The sequence below is a fragment of the Acomys minous genome, assembly GCF_964271855.1.
Source record: "Acomys minous genome assembly, chromosome: 14".
NCBI classification, from domain to species: domain Eukaryota; kingdom Metazoa; phylum Chordata; class Mammalia; order Rodentia; family Muridae; genus Acomys; species Acomys minous.
In genome coordinates, this window is record NC_140496.1 from 63,444,662 (window position 1) to 63,464,508 (window position 19,847).

Sequence of the window (19,847 nt, forward strand, 5' to 3'; positions counted from 1 at the left end):
AGGTTTTACTCTTACTATAACATTACTTAGTAGTACCAGAAGTTATTTCAATAGAATGCCTCAGAAAATTGCCATGTAGATAGTAATAAAAGTGATTAGTACGTTTAACTATAAGAAGCATTATAAGTAAGGTATTTTAGTGTCTTTAAATATTGAACGAATATATTGCATAATGCATGGTTTTATTTTCCATTGTGTCAAAGACAGGAATATAGAATAAGTGTCTGGAAATTATAAATATACAAGAGGCATGTTTTGGCTTAAAGTCCAGATATTGTTTTTGATAATTAAAACTGTTCAACAAAAAAAAAATAAGTTGCCACTCTAGAAGTGGCATAATATATATATGCACACATATAAAAAATAGTTAAAATGTAGTTACCCTATAGGGAGGGCAACAATTCCTTTACTAGATGCAACAAAATAACAAATGAAAAGCAAAATATCAAAAATGAATTATCTCTTTGGGAGTTGTTGGCTAGTGAATTCCCATAGATTGGCTGTCTTCCCAACATTATTGATAAGATCTTATTGGGGAAGACACTAAACAATTAAGTCATTAAACATGAAGAATCCAGCTAGCACTCACCGGTAAGTTCCTACTCACTAGTTTTTGTGCTGCTAGAAGGTGCTGTAAATACTACTGAGTGGAAAAGCAATGATCACTCTTACCCACCCAGCTGTGAACGCTAAGACTTACAGTAATAACAGGATTAGCAACACATGCCCCCTGGTACACTTTCTAATTATATTTAGGGCCCACTACACAAAATAAAACCCACATTTGGCATTATTATCAAGGCAAAGAACTTATGGCTAGACAAGTCATAGGCCCTAGGGAAGAATCTACTATTATTCTGCCAAGTGGATGTAGATAAAACCAACTACACATGATGAGTCATTGTAGCCATACACTAATACATCTCTCAGCTTTCATCAGAGAAGCTCCTATTTATAGTAAATAGATTAACACAAAACCCCACAATAGGCCAGGGTGCAAAGAAGGATTGCTATGGAATGTTTAACACTAAATTGGTCATCACAGCCCCCTCTTCCAAGGACATTGATTTTTTTTTCAGCAAAAGAGTCAGAAAAAATATATAAACTAGACCACAAGGACACTGTTTTCTGGAGACAAAAGTGCAGATTCATATATGAATTTACAGGGTTTGTGCCAATATGCATTAGACCTATACAAGTACAAGCCAGATAAATTTCCAGCTAAGAGAGAGGAGCCAGACACAAGGCCACACCCTTATTTAAAAAGCTATTGGCAATTGGTAGCTGCTGTGGTAGGGACAGTCAGTTTTTCTTAACAGTGTAGACACTAATAGATTGATCATGATTCAGTAGAAGTCCACATATCCAAGATCATGTGGACATCACAAATTGGACTAGATGAATTTTTTTTAAAAATAGGACACAAATTTAGTTTGGTAGAAATGGAACCTTGGAGGAGTTGTAGAAGGAGCAAATGTGATCAAAACACATTTTATGAACTTCTCAAAGAAGTAATAAAAAAGAAGGGACAGCAGAGGAATAAAAGTAAGCTGTGTTTTCCCTGTAGTGACTGATTAATAGTGAACCTATTCAGAACCTAGGTGATAATCTGTTGTTTGGACTGATTAAGAAAAAGAATCTGTCTTGAGAGGATGTGGAGAGAAAGGAACACTCCTTCATTGCTGGTGAAAATGCAAATTAGTACAACCACTTTGGAAATATATCTGACACTATATCAGAAAACTGGGAATAAGGCTTCCTCAAGACCCAGCTATTCCACTCCTTGGAATATACCCAGAAGATGCTCCAGCACACAACAAGAAAATTTGCTCAACCATGTTCATAGCAGCCTTATTATGAATAGCCAGAACCTGGAAACAGCCTAAGAGTCCCTCAGTAGAAGAATGGACAGAGAAACTGTGGTATATTTACACTACGGAATACTACTCAGCTATTAAAAACAAGGAATTCCTGAAATTTGTGGACACATGGATTGAGCTAGAAATGATCATACTGAGTGACTTAACCCAGAAGAAGAAAGACTCAAATGGTATATACTCACTTACATCTGCACACTAGCCCAAGGGGCATGTCACATGAATGTCTTCACTTACCAAGAAAGTGGAAGAGATGGGAAGACTTCCTATTGAGACTCTAGGTGAGAGAAGCAAGGGAGAATGGGGAAATAGAAGGATCCAGAGGGTCCTAAAAACCTACAAGTAGAACATTATGATGGGCAGATCTGGGCCCCGGGGTCCTGCTCAAACTATGGCACCAGCCAACGACAATACATGCAGTAAACTTCGAACACCTACCAAGATCTACCCAATGGACAGGACATTCTCCACAGTTGAGTGGAGAGTGGGGTATGACTTTCACACAAACTCTGGTGCCCCATATTTGACCACGTCCCCTGGATAGGGAGGCCTGGTGGCACTCAGAGGAAGGATAGCAGGCTACCAAGAAGAGACTTGCTACCCTATGAGCATATACAGGGGGAGGAGGTCCCCCTCAGTCACAGTCATAGGGGAGGGGAATAAGGGGAAAATGGGAGGGAGGGAGGAATGAGAGAATACAAGGGATGGGATAACAACTGAGATGTAATCTGAATAAATTAATAGAATATATCAAAACTTTCGAGTTTCTTAACCCTATATTCAAGTTCCCACATGACTTGATTCTTGTCACCTCTGCAGTCTCATGAGCTTGAGTCTCACCTGTTCTCACAGATTCATTCATCCACATATGTGAAATCTCCATCTCTCCTTAACTGAACAGTACCAGGCTATTTTTATCATTGACAGAAAGCATTCTGTGTAGTGTAATGGATTGAGTAAGAAATATTCCCCATAGTACTGGACATTTGAACAGGTCCCTAAACAGTGATCTGTTTGAAGAAGTTAAGGTGGTGCAGCCTGGCTAGAGGAAGGAAGAAAGTCACGGGAAGGAGGGAGGACTTTGAGACTAAAAGCCAGGTCTCTCTCCACTTCCCTATTTCATGCTGTGGTTCAAGATGTGAGCTCCCGGAATACTGTTCCAGCCACCATGCTGTCTAACTCACTAGATCTGCAAGGCAAAACAAACTCTTCGGTGAGTTGTATTGGTCATGGTGTGTTACCACAGCAACAAAAAAATATAATACGTGGGGAAGCACTTTTTCATCTTTTCGTGAACATTTAGGTAACTATACTACATTATTTTGGTACCTTGCATTCACTTATTATATCATTTATCAAAAATATTTTGAAATTACTTTTTTTAACATTTTATTTATTCTTTAAGAATTTCACAAAATATAGTTTAAACATATTCATTCCCCTCTCCCAATGTCTCCCAAATCCTCCTGCACCTTCCTACTAATCCAAATTCATACACTCTTTTACCCTAAGCAGGAAAAACAGGCCTGATTATAAGGACTAATGGCTCTTTAACATGGATCCTTCCCTAGAATGTAGTTGCTATACCCAGTGTCTCATCATTAAAGAAAATTTATTTTCTCTCTTCCATTAGCAATAAAATGCATATAGTTCTTTGACCAGGAATGGTATTTTATGGCCACTTAGCCTTTTTTCTGCTGAAAATTTTCTGACATGAGCTTCTTTTGCTCTTGTGCATGCTGTCACGGTCTCTGTGATATATCTGTCCATATGTGTATCACCTTGGGTCTAGAAAACTCTGCTATTTCAAAATTATCCACCACTTCTGGCTTTTAAAATAAATCTTTCCCCTCCATTTGTGGGTTTCTGTGTTAATTACTCTCTATTATAAACAGAAGCTTCCCTGATGAAGTTTAAGTGATTCACCAACACGTGGGTATAGCAACGTGCCATTAGGAGTCACTTTGTTACTATGTTCATGAAGTGGAATAATTGTAGTTTGTTTCCTCATAGGGAACATGGCCTCTTTATTCAGGTTCTTAGCCTCACTGGCATTGTGGGTTCTTTCTCATGAAGCAGGTCTTAAATTCATCAAAAAGTGATGCGAGTTACTCCTGTGACATGCATGCCACTATTGCATCAATGGAAGTAACTTGAGGACAGGTCATTATTGTATTTTGCATGGTTCATAGCTAGGTGAGATTAATTTTCTCCACCTTCAAGTACTGTGGATACTAGCCAGCAGAAATGAATGTTCCATATGAGTACCGTCTATATTGCTTTATGTTGTATGGCTCAGGTATGTGGCATGTCACCAATAGGGTTTTACCATCAAGTTGTAAAGAGCAATCTACAGTATTGGCAATAGCCTGCAATATTTAGCTGGTCTATAAGATCCTATTGGTTAACAACTCAAAATGATATTTTTCATTTCTGGCATAGGAGGGATGCATTTGGTAGCATATGGTCTTAAGGTAGAATATTATATTGCCCACTATGTGTATAATACTTGTGGTATCTGCATCAAAGAATGAAAAATGTGAAGATGAAATGAATTATAGGTCTTAAAACTTACGTGGTCAGGAACTAAAGGGACAGATCAGCAGTTAAGACACTGGTAGATCTTCCGGAGGTTTTGAGTTTAGTTCCTAGCACCCAAATGTTGGCTCACAACTGTCTGTAGTCAATGGGATCTGATGCTCTCTCCTGGTGTGCACACATACATTCAGAAAAGATACTCATATATAATACAAAAATAAATAAATCTTGTTTTTTTTTTAAAAAACTCTGGTAAAAATTATTAGATACACTTGTCGAATGAAGTAAGAATCTTTGGAATGCTAAGACATTCTAAATCTAAATTCGCGTTTAGTTTTATTGTAAAATAATCCCCTTCGGAAACACAAAAATTCAAGTCTACTAGCAATAAAAATTACTCCTTGTTTCCTTACCTGCATGAGGACAATAAAGAGATGTTTGTCCCTAGGAGGGCTTCCATAACAGCCCGGGTACTGCCAAGCCAAGTTCAGACCATCAAATCCGTTCTCTCGCAGGAGGTTGATAACTGAAGTAATGAAAGACTGGCGGCTCTCCTGAGTGGAGACCATGGTGGTGACACTAAGAGAGACCCCAAAGTCATAATAACACTTCAGGGGTATGAACACACTAGAATAAAAATGTTCTACTGATTAATATCTGCCTCTGAGCCCTTGATAAATACCTTTCCCCAAATTAAATTAAATCTCTGGGTCTGAGGGCATCTTAGTATAATCTCTGCTCTTTGAAGACTTTGCTTTTATTTCATTATAACTGATTCTAACTTTCTTTGCAATTGATATTATTGTTTTGAATACAGCTAACATATTTCAGCATGTTTAGTCTTCAAATGGTTCCCAAGTTCGTGTGCTCTTCAAGAAGTTTTATTGTTTGTGCATTTTCATTTTCTTTCTCTTCTTTTGGAAATAAAGACCAAAAGTTGTCGCTCTGACTTTGTCTTCTGAGATACTTTAAACAGACATCTGTTATGAAATAAATAACTAAAGCTTAGAGGATGGATCACCAAAATATTCATCCACTTAAACAGATGAAATACACACAGTAGCTGTTCCAGTGTCTTTTAGACAGTATTGAAGTTCCAGCGTAAAAATTTATTTTAGTGGCATAATCACTTAGTGGATGCCCTTAATAGTCTTGTCTAAAATGTGAAGGGTAAGGAGACAGAAGTCATGCTGGGTGAGATTGTTGTCAACAGTTTATGACTGAGAGTCTCGCTGCAGAGGACTTACAGGCCAGCTCCAAAGTTCCAGCAACCAATAGACAGGAGTGTTTTCAGCTTGTTGTTTCTTCAAAGCAAAAGAAAAGAGAAAATTCAAATTCCATATGTCCTTCTATTTAAAATGGAACTATTTGTAGTATTGGACCAGTTCCTATGATTTAATCTCATCTTGATATGATACAATAAACATATAAACAATTTTCCCACTACTGAAACTCATTATAATTTGTTTTGTATTTCCATTATCCTAAATAACACCAAAGCCATTTGGTCAAATCTAATGTAAGGTCCAGATTTTTGTAAACTATATTTTTGTTTTTGAAGTTATAATGTAGTTACAACATTTCTCCCTTCTCTTTCCTCCCTCTAAACTCTCCTGTGTACACCACTCAACTCTACTTCAAATTCATGGCCTCTCTTCATTAATTGTTATTGTATATATAACATTTATTATTTTATGTTTTATAATTTATGTAATATACATGATATAATTATATTTTATGATATAATATTTGGGAATATATAACATATATAATATTTTTAAGTATTTCACACACTGGCACTATATCCACATATCTTTCGTCCCTTCCTCTCCCGACTCCAACTCCTTCCATGATCCTCCTCCAAAATGGATGTAAAGAATGTGATGGGCAATATTTCTACTGCCATACAACTTAGAAGGTCAACTAGCTCAAATTCTGTTCAATAAAATAAAATGGTAGATCTTATTTGAAATGTCATGTTCTCAGTCTCCATTAAGATGAATTCAATGCATTGGAAGGGCACGTATTCTTGGGAATAGTGGTTGTAAAATATCAATTTCCAGAGTGCAAGTTTCATGAGAAGACAACACTAAGGTTGTGGGTACATCATCTCTTCTTCTTCCAGATTCTGATTCTGCTGTGCTGGCATAAGGACTGACATAATATGAGGTAATCTGTAATGCAAGATATCAAAAGTGGTTATGCCCAGTTTAAATCATGACTTATTCTAGCTGTATTCATGACAGTGCCATTGATCATGGTAGAAGTAGCCTGTCTTTTTGTCTTATACATGAATAAACAGACAGACCTGTAAATTCCTACATACCAGGAATTATTTTATTTTTCACAAAAGTTGTTTCTATTAAGCAAAGAACTCTTCTGATTATTGGACTACTTGCTGTCTATCATATAATATGTTCAACCCCTTCTTCCTCATGCAATTCACTGGAGTTCTTGAGTGATTGAAAATACAAAACAAAACAAAAAAAGGAAATATCTAGTTTTTAAAATACTAATAAGATACCATAGATGATATGATGTTAATGTATGTACTTACTGCAGATAGAATTATGATTTTGGACCACTGCTTCACATCAAATGTAAAAAAGAAACTCAAGTAATTTAAAGACACAAACATCAGTTGTGAAACTATAAGACTGTCTGAAAGAAACATGACTAAAGCTCGATAGATGTGGCATGGACACTGATTTTTAAAAAATGATGCCACAGAGCATAAGCAACAGAAGGAAAGGAGTTCAGTGGGATTGTGTCATCCTACAGATTCTCACAGCAAAGGAGGCACAATCAACAGAATAAAAAGACAAACTAGAGTATGGGAGAAAATATTGGAAGACCATATATCTTGTATCTTGTAAAGGGCTAGTAAGCAATATAGATCACTAATCAAAACATCTATCAACAAGCATCCTGAGTGAAAAAAAAATGACCTAAAATTCTGACTAGATACTCTTCAAAACAAGACAAAACACTGATAATGGTATGAAAAAGTACTGTGAGACCATGAAAATCAGAGATAATTTTACTTAAACCACATTGAAACACTGAAACAAACTGTTGTTTGTTTGTTTTGAGACAGAGTTTCTCTGTGTAGTCCTGGCTGTCCTGGACTTTCTTTGTAGACCAGGCTGGCCTCAAACTCACAGCGATCTGCCTGCCTCTGCCTCCCGAGTGCTTGGACTAAAGGTGTGTGCCACCACTGCCTGGCCATTATTTGTTTTTAAACAAAATTCCAAATGTTCAGTTTCACCAAAAGAGACACAGGAGCCAGATGCTGGGTTAAAAGCCTACTAGCTCAGAGAAGCAGAAAAAGCACCCAGCTGACCTTACTACTCAGCCAACTCCCCAGAAGGGAAAAAAAGCCTCTTCTCCTTTTCCTTCTCTTTCTCCTTCTCCTTTTCCTTAAAGACCCTTCAAGCTGAAAGTCCCTCCTTTCTATTTTCTGCACATCTCTATCAATCCTCTGGATTTCCTCTCACTCTCTATGGTTTTTTCTTTATGTTCACTTCCTTTCAACTGGTTGCTTGCTCTGCCTCTTGACCTGTGGGTGACTTTATTTAATCCTGCCTAAAGAAAGATCTTGGATAAAATGTGTGTGCTAAGTGTCGAAGCACACCACAGCTAGAAACATGTTTTCCAGTACACCATCTTGGGGTTGAGAGTTTGATCAAATACCCTGCAACTATCTTTATCTACTGTAATAGCTATAATAAAAAATATAAAACATAACTATGTTGTTAAGGAAATGTATAAAGAAAACACTTAGAAGCTATTTGTATAGATGTAATTTAATGCAACTAATATGTAAAATGATACAAATTGTCCTTCAAAAGTTACAAATGGACTTTTCCTTTAATCCAAAGTATCCAAAAGTTCATTCCTTTCCGAAGGATATAAATTGAGTGTGTTGAAGAGACAATACTGACAGCATATAATCATAATATGCAAGATATGAAATCTATCATATTCTCAGGTAAATAGTAGGCAAAAGATATGCTACATATAAGATCAAAATCCAACCACAGAAAGAATGAAATATGTCATTTATAACTTTATGTGTTAACATACAGGACATGATAATAAGAAAAATAGGTTAAAAACACAGAAAAGTACACAGCACATGAACAGACTCTTAAAATTTTTGAACTCAGATGTAGACCACAGACTTGTGGTTATCACGGCCCGGTCAGGGGGAAGAATATTAGGAATATATGCAAGAAGTACAAAATTTCACTAATACAGGAAGCGTAACTTAAAGATACTACACTTACGTAACACTGTGCTTATAGTTTATAATAAAAAACAACATTTTGGAAACTGTAAACAGTACATTGTACTACTAAAAATAGACTTGTTCTAGGGCAGGCAAGATATCTCAGTGGGTATGTGTAATTGTCATCAAGCCTGAGGATTATCATTTCAATTTCTAGTACCCACATGGTGAAAGGAGAGAGCTGACTCCTCAAAGTAGTCCTCTGATCTCAACATACACATCTACAGACACCATAAATGAATGTAATAAATTTTATAGATGTGTCCAAAACAATGCATGTTTCATTAAACTCTGCTACAATTTCATAACACATAAATATTTCAAAAATTATGGTTTTATGAAAAATATATACCATTTTGTGGAAATATAAGGCATCAACTTAGCAACTTGTTCTCTATTAATCTACCAGTTCTGTATCAATAAATCAATCTATCCAATTCTGTACTTTTAGGAAACGTTGACATGTGGCAACTATCACAGATACCAAATTGCCTATCTCCTCTTTCTCTTACCTCTTCTTTAAGTCATTAAAATCTTTGTAGTCATCCAAGTCTTTCTTTTTGCTCATGGTGATATTGTTTTTCCAAATGCCAGCAAATGAGTATATTAGGTGAGTACACAAGCAAGGGTCAATGTCAGCCGTCTTCATACTTCCCACGCCTGGCACATACCGAGGCCAGGTGTTGAAGTAACACATCAGCTGGTAGGCAGAGCCTGTGAAGGGTGAGCGATAAGAGGTCCAACTGTCATGTGGAGCTTGGCAGTTCTTAGTTGATATCTCTGCAGTGGTCACCACATACTGGATAGCAGTGACAACGTAACTGTAACAGTCAATGCTCCATGAAGTAAACCCATACCATTTCCCACTATAAGTTATCTCTTGGTAATGTGTTTTTTCCCAAAAAGAAGTATTATAATATAGTATAATAATCACCTATATTTAAGCAGAATAGTTTAATAAGTTTATTATAACTTATGGAGATTTGAGGATTTGCTAATATTAAAACATGCACAAAATGACTTACCTAGCTGAGCATTCAATAAGAGGTTGAGACCTAGGAAGAGAACACACATTTACCTGCTGTTCTCTAGAATCTAACTCAAAAGCCTTGGCTATTTATTATAGATTGTTACATCCCTAGTAATACTTTTCAGCTGTGCCAAGTAGTGATCCTTTTAGCAAATACGCCCTCCAACATGTTCTTTAAATAGTCAGAACAGTCATAATCTTGCTATCTACCTTCTATGTAATAATTATTATTGAGTGTAAAGGCTACAGAAGATGGACTGACTGAAAACACATATTCACTTCACTCAGGGGCCACACGTTCAAATGTGCCTTTCCTCCTACAGATTAGATGAGTTTAGTGTTAAAACATGCAAAACATCATGTAAAGCAGAGAATTTAGATTCTCCTGGAGCCTTATTAAGAGGCCTGTTGCAAAGCCTTCTGGGGCAATACCAGAGGAACAATGAAGTAAGACTCAAGATGCCTCTACTTGGCTTTTATACAGTACATCTTCTTTTGATAGGATCTACTATGAAGTGTAAGCTGGCTGCGGCATGGAGTTCCTTCTGCTTTGCCACTGTGAGTCCTAGAATTATAGGCTTGGACCACCATCAAGCTGAGCAGACCACTTTTGTTCAGACTGTTTTACAAATTAAACTTAGTGTTTTGTTTCAAGAAAGGTTGTGATGGTCATTATATTTTTTAAAAGCACAGATTTAGTTCAGCTAATACATTTTGGAATTACATAAAAATACCTATAAAAATCATAGTACCTGAATGATTACATCTCTAAAGACTAACATTGTGTGTCATCACCAACTTAGGAAGACTATATATGATGATTAGGGAATAATTTTTAGTAACTGCTTACATAGCTCGGCCTCAGGCATTGCTGATCTTCACCTCAGACAAAGGTATTCTACAGACATAATCAAGTAAATAAACACCAAGAAAGAAAGAAACCTGGAACAGAAGAAAATCATCACTGGGAACATAGGCAACTACCCAGAACTACTGAAGTCCTGTGTCTTGGAGGAGAACTTACAGCTTCCACTTTACTAAATCCTAAATACATACTAAATATTTGTCCTTCTACCTTCTCAGACTTAAGTTTGGTTCTTATCCATTAAGGAAACTTCCTTGCAGCATTTTGAGCTTGCAACAGATTGAGACCATTAAAGAAAACCACAGTTGGCCACTGATCAAAATGCAGAGAACAAGAGACCACGTGCTACCCAGCCTCAACGGATACATCTATGATATAACTCCCGCACCCAAAGCCCAAGGATAATAGTTGAAGACAGAGTAGAAAGATTAGAAGAGCCAGAGGAACAGGAAGATTTCTGTGACAGTTTTCTCTCCTAGAAACGTCAGAAAAGCACACCAATGAACTCTTATCAACATGGCTGTATGTCAATAAAATATGAACAAGGACACCAATATAAGTGATAAGAAAATGGAGGATTTCATCTGGTCTCAACCCTACACAATGAACTGCAGTCAACTACAGAATACTGAGAGTGGTGAAAACTACTTTCCCCAGGGAAATTCCCCCAAATTAGTTATACACTAGCAAGTAGGCTGCGCAGACATCATATACATACAAGTATCATTATAAAAATAATAAAGAAAACATGTAAGAAGAAGGCTATTTATCTGAGCCATCTATTATACACTCACCCATGATGAAAATGACCTTGGACATGGTTGTCTTCATGATCCAGCAGCCTTGATCAGGTATTTTGTCCCTACTAATGTTTAGTCCCTAGTAAACACAGGGTTTTTCAAACAGAAGGTACTACAGAGTATATATGGCTGATTTGTAAATGGTCAGCTCCCAACTACTGACTATGTTTTTAATGTCATACCTCCTAGCACGAGGCTAAATCTACCTTTACACAAAGTAAGCATTTGATTAATACCCTTTCTCCCACATTACAAAGCTGGTAAACATCTCTTGAGATACAGAAATCAGGTTCTATTTCACAGAATTTGCATACCTGGCATAAAAGCATGTTTCTATTGGCAGGTAAACAACAAAATCCTTTGGAAGTTATCAGCTCTGTTTGAATAATGTTTGTTCCTAGAACTATTCACATGTAATTTATATGGTCAGTGTCTAAAATCTTTCCCTTTTCCTACTCAGGGATCACTTTCTCAACATTCTGTTCACATTTGTTCTATGAAATGCCCAAGATGTGTGGAATTTAGAATTTCAAATAATAGTAGTTACACCTATTGAAGAAGTAGATACCCAGAAAAAATTTCAATCACCATAGATGGAGAAAACAAGATATTTCATGAAAAAAAAAAACAAATTTAAACAATATCTGTGCACAAATCCAGCCTTACAAAGATACTAGAAGGAAAGCTCCAATGCAAGGAGGTTAACTACAACCAAGAAACACAGGCTATAAATAACAGCAAAACCAAAAGAAGACAAACACAAACACATTAGCATCACCAACATCATAATAAAAGGAATTAACAATCATTGGTCATTATTATCTCTCAACATCAATGGACTCCACTCTCCAATAAACAGACACAGGCTAACAGAATGCATGGCTAAACAGGGCCCAATATTTAGTTGCATACAAAAAACATACCACAGTAGCAAAAAAAAAATTGCCTCAGAGTAAAGGGCTGGGAAAAAGTTTTCTAAGCAAAAAGACCAAAGAAATTAGCTGGAGTAGCCATCATAATACCTAATAAAATAGACTTTCTTTTTGTTTGTTTGTTTGTTTGTTTTTCAGAAGATTTTATTAAAACATCATAAATTCACAACCAAGAATTACATTCACACAGATCAATAGATAATAAAAAAACTCTAGGTGGCCTCTTATTACATGAGGGCTTTTCTGGTTTTCTTTTTATTGTTGTTTGTTTATTTATTTGGAGACAGGTCTCACTATGTAGTCCTGGCTGGCCTATGGTTCTCTATGTAAATGAGGCTGGCCTTGAATTCACAGAGATCTCCTAACCTCTGCCTCATTAATGCTGGAATTAAGGGCCCTTACCACCATGCCAAGCTGTTTTATTTTTAATATTCTACTTCAAATAAAATAGACTTTCAACCAAGATTAATCAAAAGATAGAGGGAAGGATACTTCATACTCATCAAAGGAAAAATACAGCAAGCAGACATTTAAATCCTGAACCTCTATTCAAAGGCCCCCATATTTATAAAAAAATTTTTTTATTTAAAGTGTAACTCACAAATTGTTCCTTGCACATCAATAGTGAGAAACTTCAACACCCTACTCTCAACAACGCACAGATCATTGAGACAGAACTAAATAAATAAAATTAAACTAACAGATGTCATGAATCAAAAGGATGTAATAGATATCTACAGTACTTTTCACCAAAACAAAAAGAATATACATTTGTCTCGGAACTGTAATGAAACTTCTACAAAATCAACCATATACTCTGTCACAAAGCAAACCTCAACTGATAAAAGGAAATTGAATTAGCCTGTTGTGCTTTCTCACAGCACCATGGATTAAATCTGGACTTCAACAACAACAGAGATAACAAAAGCCTACACACTCATGACAACTTAACAACTATGACAATGTCATGAGCTTCTGTGTCAAGGTAAGAAGACTTCCTTCAGTGTGCTGAGGCTCTGGTTCTGCATCTGAGAGGTGGAGGGGAGATGACTCTTGTTTTTCTCTATCCTTAAACAGACCCAGTGGCTTAAAGAGAATGGCTCAGGAGGTGGCATGGTCTGGCCTGTTGATATGGATGACTTTGGCCATACTTTCTGTGATCAGGACAATTTCCCTCTGATCTGCACCCCCAAAAAAACATCTTCAAGTATACAGTGCAAGTTAGGAACAACTCCTGGGACATAAATGTCTATTTATAAACTCAAAGACAGCTTTGATAAGCTGACCTATATTGCCCAGAGTGATTATTTCCTCTTCATTGCACTGTCATTGTCCAAGTGATGGGCAGTCATTGATCTTCCCTAACCTCTCAATTTTAATGGCAGAAACTATATGGTCTTTAGGAAAGCTGGTCCACCTGGGGGCAGGAAGGATGTTGCTTACTGGCTTGCTCATCATGGCTTGCTCAGCCTGCTTTCTTATGGAACTCAGGACTACTAGCTCAAGGATGGCATCACCAAAAAGGGCTGGACCATTTCCCATCTATCGCTAGTTAAGAAAATGACTTACAGGCTTGTCCGTGACCTTATCTGATGAAGGAATTTTCTTCTTTCCTTCTTTTTTGTTTGTTTGCTTATTTGTTTGTTTCGAGACACAGTTTCTCTGTGTAGCCTTGACTATCTGGACTCACCTTGTAGACCAGGCTGGCCTCAAACTCACAGAGATCAACCTGTCTGTGCCTCCCCAAGTGCTAAGATTACAGATGTGTGCCACTGCACCCAGCTTAGAAGGATTTTCTTAATGGAAGTTTCCACCTCTCAGATAATTTTAACTGCCAAGTTGACATAAAAGGTATCCAGCACAATTGCTGCCTTGTCAAATTGACACACAAGCACAACATTGCTAAGTCATAACTTTTCTCATACTCTCCAAATTATCACATTAAAAAATATGAATAACTTTAAAACTTCCACAACCCTTATAAATTCAAACACATTAAAATTCAGTCTCTTTAAAATAGCCAGTCTTATTTTTTTTTTAATTCAAAAACTTTAAATTTTAAAGTATTTTTTTTAACTGTGGGCTTTTGTAAAAATCAAAAATAAATACTTTCTTATTTCAAGAGGGAAGAAGCAGGCACAGTCATGAACAATTCAAAGCAAAACCAAACTCCAAATACGTAAATAGCTCATCGACCATTATCTGGAAGTCACTCACAATCTTTTCGGCTCCTCCAAGGGGCTTGGGTCACTTCTCCAGCTCTGTCATCTGCAGCACACACAGCTTCTCTTCTAGGCTCTGGCTGCCTCCACGCCACAGCTGCTGCTATTCTTGGTGGTCATCCTATGACACTGTCATCTCCAAATTGCTGGAGGCTTCTGCTACAACTGGGATGCAGTTTCACCAACAGTCTTGCATGAACTCTCTTCGTGATCCCAAGCCTCAATTTCTCTGCATGACTTTTTCCATCCTGTAACTGCCAATGAGCCTGTACCTTCATCAGTGGCCTCTCACAGTGCCAAGCCTCAGGTACTCTTTATGACTCCTCCATGCCTTCAAAACCACAGCTAATTCTTATGCTCCCAAATTTGGTTGCCAGCATGAGGTAACCTTGGCTACCTTTGGAACATGGCTTCTGCGTGCTGGCTCTGAGGAAACACTTGCCAGAAGATTTTGCCTCAAAGATGTTGGTCTCTTCTTCACCAATTTCTCAGCTCCAGCTGACCAGCATGGAATACCCTAGAATAGCACAAGTTTCACTTTAGTAGTTCCGGTATCTTGTTAACCACAGCTTTTTCTTTGGCCCCAGCTACTAGAACCACAAAATCTTAATTCAAAATAACAAATGGCCTCAACAGAGTCTTTAAAAGGTCCCCCTGAAACTTCACAAGTCAGGCCTCCATTGTTGGCATTGTGTGCAACATTTTTCCCTTCCAAGCTCGTACAGACAACTCACCAATGGCTTTCTTGCACGAATTCCAAAATCCTTCCACAATCCTCCCCCAAAGCAGCATGGTCAGGTCTGTCACTACAATACCCCACAATCTAGTACCAACTTGTCTTCACTAGGGTTTCTATTGTGCATTGAAACACCATGACCAAACAGCAAATTGAGAAAGGGATTTACTTGACTTTTACTTCCATATTTCTGTTCATCATCAAAGGAAATCAGCACTGAAACCCCAACAGAACAGGAACTGATGCGGAGACCATGGAGCTGTACTACTTACTAGTTTGCGCCTCATGGGTTGCTCAGTCTGCTTTCTTATTGAACCCAGGACCAACAGCCCAGTGATGGCACCACCCACAGTGGCCTGGGCTCTCCTCAATCAATCACTAATTAAGAAAATGGCTTACAGGCTTGTCTATGAGCTGATCAGATGGAGGAATTTTCTTAACTCTGGTTCCCTCTTCTCATATGACTTTAGCTTGTATCAAGTTGACATAAAACTATACAGAACAGGGTTTATGAATGTGTAAGCAATGAATACTGAGTAATTAGTGTTAATGTGCTAGATCTGTTGGATACTATTCTGTATAACATCTTTTGTAGCTCTGGCCACAAACTTTATGTAGACTAGGTTGGCCTCAAATTTTTGATCCTTGGGGCTGGAGAGACGGATCAGCAGTTAAGAGCATTGACTACTCTTCCAGAGGTCCTGAGTTCAATTCCCAGCAACCACATGGTGGCTCATAACCATCAATAATGTGATGTGATGCCCTCTTCTGGCCTCGAGGTATACATGCAGGTAGAGCATTGTGTACATAACAAATAAATAAATAAATCTTTAAAAAAATATTTTTGATCCTCTTGTCTCTCCCAAGTACTGGCGTAACAGATTTTAACCAGCATACCTGGCTCAGAGTTCTTTGAAAAAAATTATTTTACTGTTATATCATATATAAGTAAGCATACATAATTCAAAATAAAAAGATCAATAAAATAACTGAGACATGGTGCAGAAGTAGAACCTCACTGTTGCTTCACAACCTTCCCATGTGGCCTACTCCTGTTCCTTCCAGCAATAGACTTACTTATTTTTAATTTCATACAACCACATCACATACAGAAGATGAGGATGCATGAGGATCATGAGATGACGCCGCCATTTTCTGTAGTCTGCAGATAATAAATCTAGGCCAGGGCTGCCCTCTTTTAGATACTGACTCATATTTCTCAAAGGAGACCAACATTGCATCCATATCTGTGAGGCTTACAGCACAGTTTGGCCATCACACTCATCCTACGTTGAGAGACGTTAGTACTTGTGAAAGATTTTAGTCTCAGACAAAAGTATGAAATACAGCATTTTATAACTGGATTTTGATACCTTCATGATTCTATGATTTACCCTGAGGACAATGTAGTATGGTATCATAATGTGTAACAATTGTTAGCCACTAATTTAGTTAGCATAGTTGACAGAAACTCTAGGAACTATCCTTTCCAAAAGCTTTTATAATGAAATTCCTGGAGCCTGGAGGTCTTGCAGATTCATCAACATCAAGGACAGTCTTGTGGCAAGAGATGTTTCCAGGCAGCTTCAAGCAGTCTGTACACACTGAATGTCTACAAAATCTCATTTGAAGAATGTTAAAATGTTTGTAACAACAAAAAGGTTAGAAATCACTTTTGAGAGACAAAAAAAACAAAAAAAAAACAAAAAAAACAAAAAACAAAAAACAAAAACCTGACCAGAAATGTTTAATTACAGATCCAAGACCCCACCTACATTTTGAATCAAAATCTAAAGTTAAAACCTCCTATAGCTTGACTTCAATTTGATATTCTTTGTTAGCTTAAATTGAAGTCTTTCAGTCTTTTGGTGGATATTTCCTACCTTGCTGAAGAAGTTAACTCTGGTGTATCACAGGGATCACTGAGAATGTACACTTGAAAACACACACTGGCTAGTATGTTACTGAGGGCACCTGTCTTCGTATTTTAACCAGTTGACCACACCCAACCACAGGAAACTAAAGAAAATCATCAATAATTTCTCGTTCCTTTTTAAAAAAAAAACTTTTGTTCATTTAAAAAATTTATTTGTTTATTCACTTCACATCTCAATTAGTAGCCCCCTCCTTTCCTCTCAGCCCCTCCCCTCCATCCCTCTGTCATCCCTCTACCCCTCAGAAAATGGGAGACCCCATTCCACAATTCCATTCCAGCACTTCGAGTCTCATCAGGACTGTGGACTTCCTCTTTTTGAGTGTCCTAGAACGGCAGGCACACAGTGGGGGCAGGGGAGTGGCCAAAAGGCATGCAATGTACCTGAGACCATGTCAGAGGCAGCCCCTTTCTCTTTTCTGGGTGACCCACATGGAGGCTAAGCTATCCATTGGGTATATATGTGTAGGGGGTCAAGGTCTAGTCCATGCCTGGTCCTTGGTTGGTGTTTCGGTCTCCGCAAAGCCCTCTGGGTCCAGGTTAGTAGGGACTGTTTGTTTTCCTGTGGAGCTCCTGTCTCCTGCAGGTCGTCATATCTCCCCCTGCTCCCAACTCTTCTACAAGGCTCCCAATGCTCAGCTCAATGTTTGGCTGTGAGGCTCAGTTTCTGCTCCCATCAGTTGCTTGGCAAAGCCTCTCAGAGGACTGTGATGCTAGGCTCCCATCTGCAAACGCAGAAGTGCATCATCAATAGTGTCAGAGGTGGTCTCTTTCCCTTGGAGTGGGTCTCGAGTTGGGCCAGGCATCAGTTACACACACATGCCTTTGATATCTGCTCTATTTTTAATCCCTGCATATCCCGAAGGCAGGGTAAATTCTGGAAGGAAGTTTTTATAGATGAGTTGGTTTCCCCCTCTGTCCACCAGGAGTCCTGTCTGGTTAGAGGATGCCCTCCCTGTTACCCCCACCACCTAGGGTTTCACTTGGAGTCACCCCCATATCCTGCAACAGGAGCTCACTCTGTTGAAGGTCTCTGGCTTGTCTAAGAGTTGCCTTGCCCATGGTTGCTCCTCTCTCTTCAAGCCCTCTGTCCTCTCGCCCTCCACTCACCATATATCTAATCCCATCCTCATTCCCCTCAGTGTTCCCTCACCCACCTTGTTTCCTGTCTTCAACTACTGTTGGCTATTCTATTTCCCCTTCTGAGTGAGATGTGAGCATCCTCCTTTGGGCCTTTCATGTTTCTTAGCTTCTTTTGGTCTGTGAATTTTAGTATAGTTATCCTGTACTATATGGCTAATATCCGCTTATAAGTGAGTACATATCCTGTGTGTCTTCCTGGACCTGGGTTACCTCACTTAGGATGATATTCTCTAGTTCCATCCATTTGCCTGTAAAGATCATGCTTTCCTTGTTTTTAATAGCTGAGTAGTATTCCATTGTGTAAATGTACCAGTTTCCTTATCCATTCTTTGCTTGTTTCTAGTTTCTGGCTATTACAAATAAAGCTGCTATGAACATAGTTGAGCAAACATACTTATTGTGTGGTGGGACATCTCTTGGGTATATGTTCAGGAGTGGCAAAGTTGGGTCTTGAGGTAGAGTTATACCCTGTTTTCTGAAAAAAACTGACTGGTTAAAGAAGTTTGCACTCCCACAAGCAGTGGAGGAGTGTTCCCCTTTCTCCACATCCTTGCCAGCACCTGCTGTCACTTGATTTTTTAATCTTAGTTATTCTAATAGGTGTAAGATGGAATCTCAGAGTCATTATAATTTGCGTTTTTTTCATGGCTAAGAATACTGAGCATTTCTCTAATTGCTTCTTGGCTATTAGAGATTCCTCCACTGAGAATTCTGTGTTTAGCTCCATAGGCTACTTTTAATTGAATTATTTGGTTTGTTGGTGTTTAATTTCTTGAGTTCCTTAAATATATTGGATATTAGCCCTTTATCAGATGTCAGGTTAGTGAAGACCTTTTCCCAATCTGTGGGCTGCTGTTTTGTTCTGTTGACAATGTCCTTTGCCTTTTCAGTTTCATGAGGTGTCGTTTATTAATTGTTGATCTTAGAGCAGCCTGAGCTGTTGGTGATCTGTTCAGGAAGTTGTCTCCCGTGCCAAAGACTTCAGGGCTCTTCCTCATGGGTAGATCAATAGAATCGAATTGGACACCCAGACATAAACCCACACACCTACAGAAACCTAATTTTTTTTTTTTTAAATAAAGAAGCCAAAACCATACAAAGAAAATATGAAAGCATTTTCAACAAATGGTGCTGGTCTGACTGGATGTCCACATGTATAAAAATGCAAATAGATCCATATCTATCACCCTGCACAAAACCCAAGGTCAAGTAGATCAAAGATCTCAACATAAAACCAGAAACATTAAATCTCCCTCCCCCTTTTCTGACGTGATGTCTTGTTGTGTTGGTAGATGAAGACTAGAGGAACAGCACCATCTGCTGGTCAGTGATAGGCAGTTCAAGGCCGTCTACTGTGGGGATAATTTTCCAGCTTCTTTGTCAGCGGAGGTTAACTCAGAAAATTGAAGGGTACATAAAGAGAAAAGAAGTGTCACAACCTTGAGATGCAGATGCACCAAAACAAGCAACCAGGAAGAAA

At 38.1% G+C, this 19,847-nt stretch overlaps 1 protein-coding gene across 1 annotated transcript in view; it reads right to left on the bottom strand.

Annotated features, from left to right (window-relative positions):
- LOC311583527 (acidic mammalian chitinase-like) overlaps positions 1 to 19,847 on the bottom strand; it is a 58,789-nt gene that overhangs the window by 3,775 nt on the left and 35,167 nt on the right. The window contains exons 5-8 of the mRNA XM_084757213.1: positions 9,732 to 9,761; positions 9,219 to 9,420; positions 5,663 to 5,719; positions 4,829 to 4,994 (exon numbers count right to left, since the gene is read on the bottom strand). Of these exons, the coding sequence (XP_084613339.1) occupies positions 4,829 to 4,994; positions 5,663 to 5,719; positions 9,219 to 9,420; positions 9,732 to 9,761 (455 nt within the window). The remainder of the gene's footprint in view (positions 1 to 4,828; positions 4,995 to 5,662; positions 5,720 to 9,218; positions 9,421 to 9,731; positions 9,762 to 19,847) is intronic.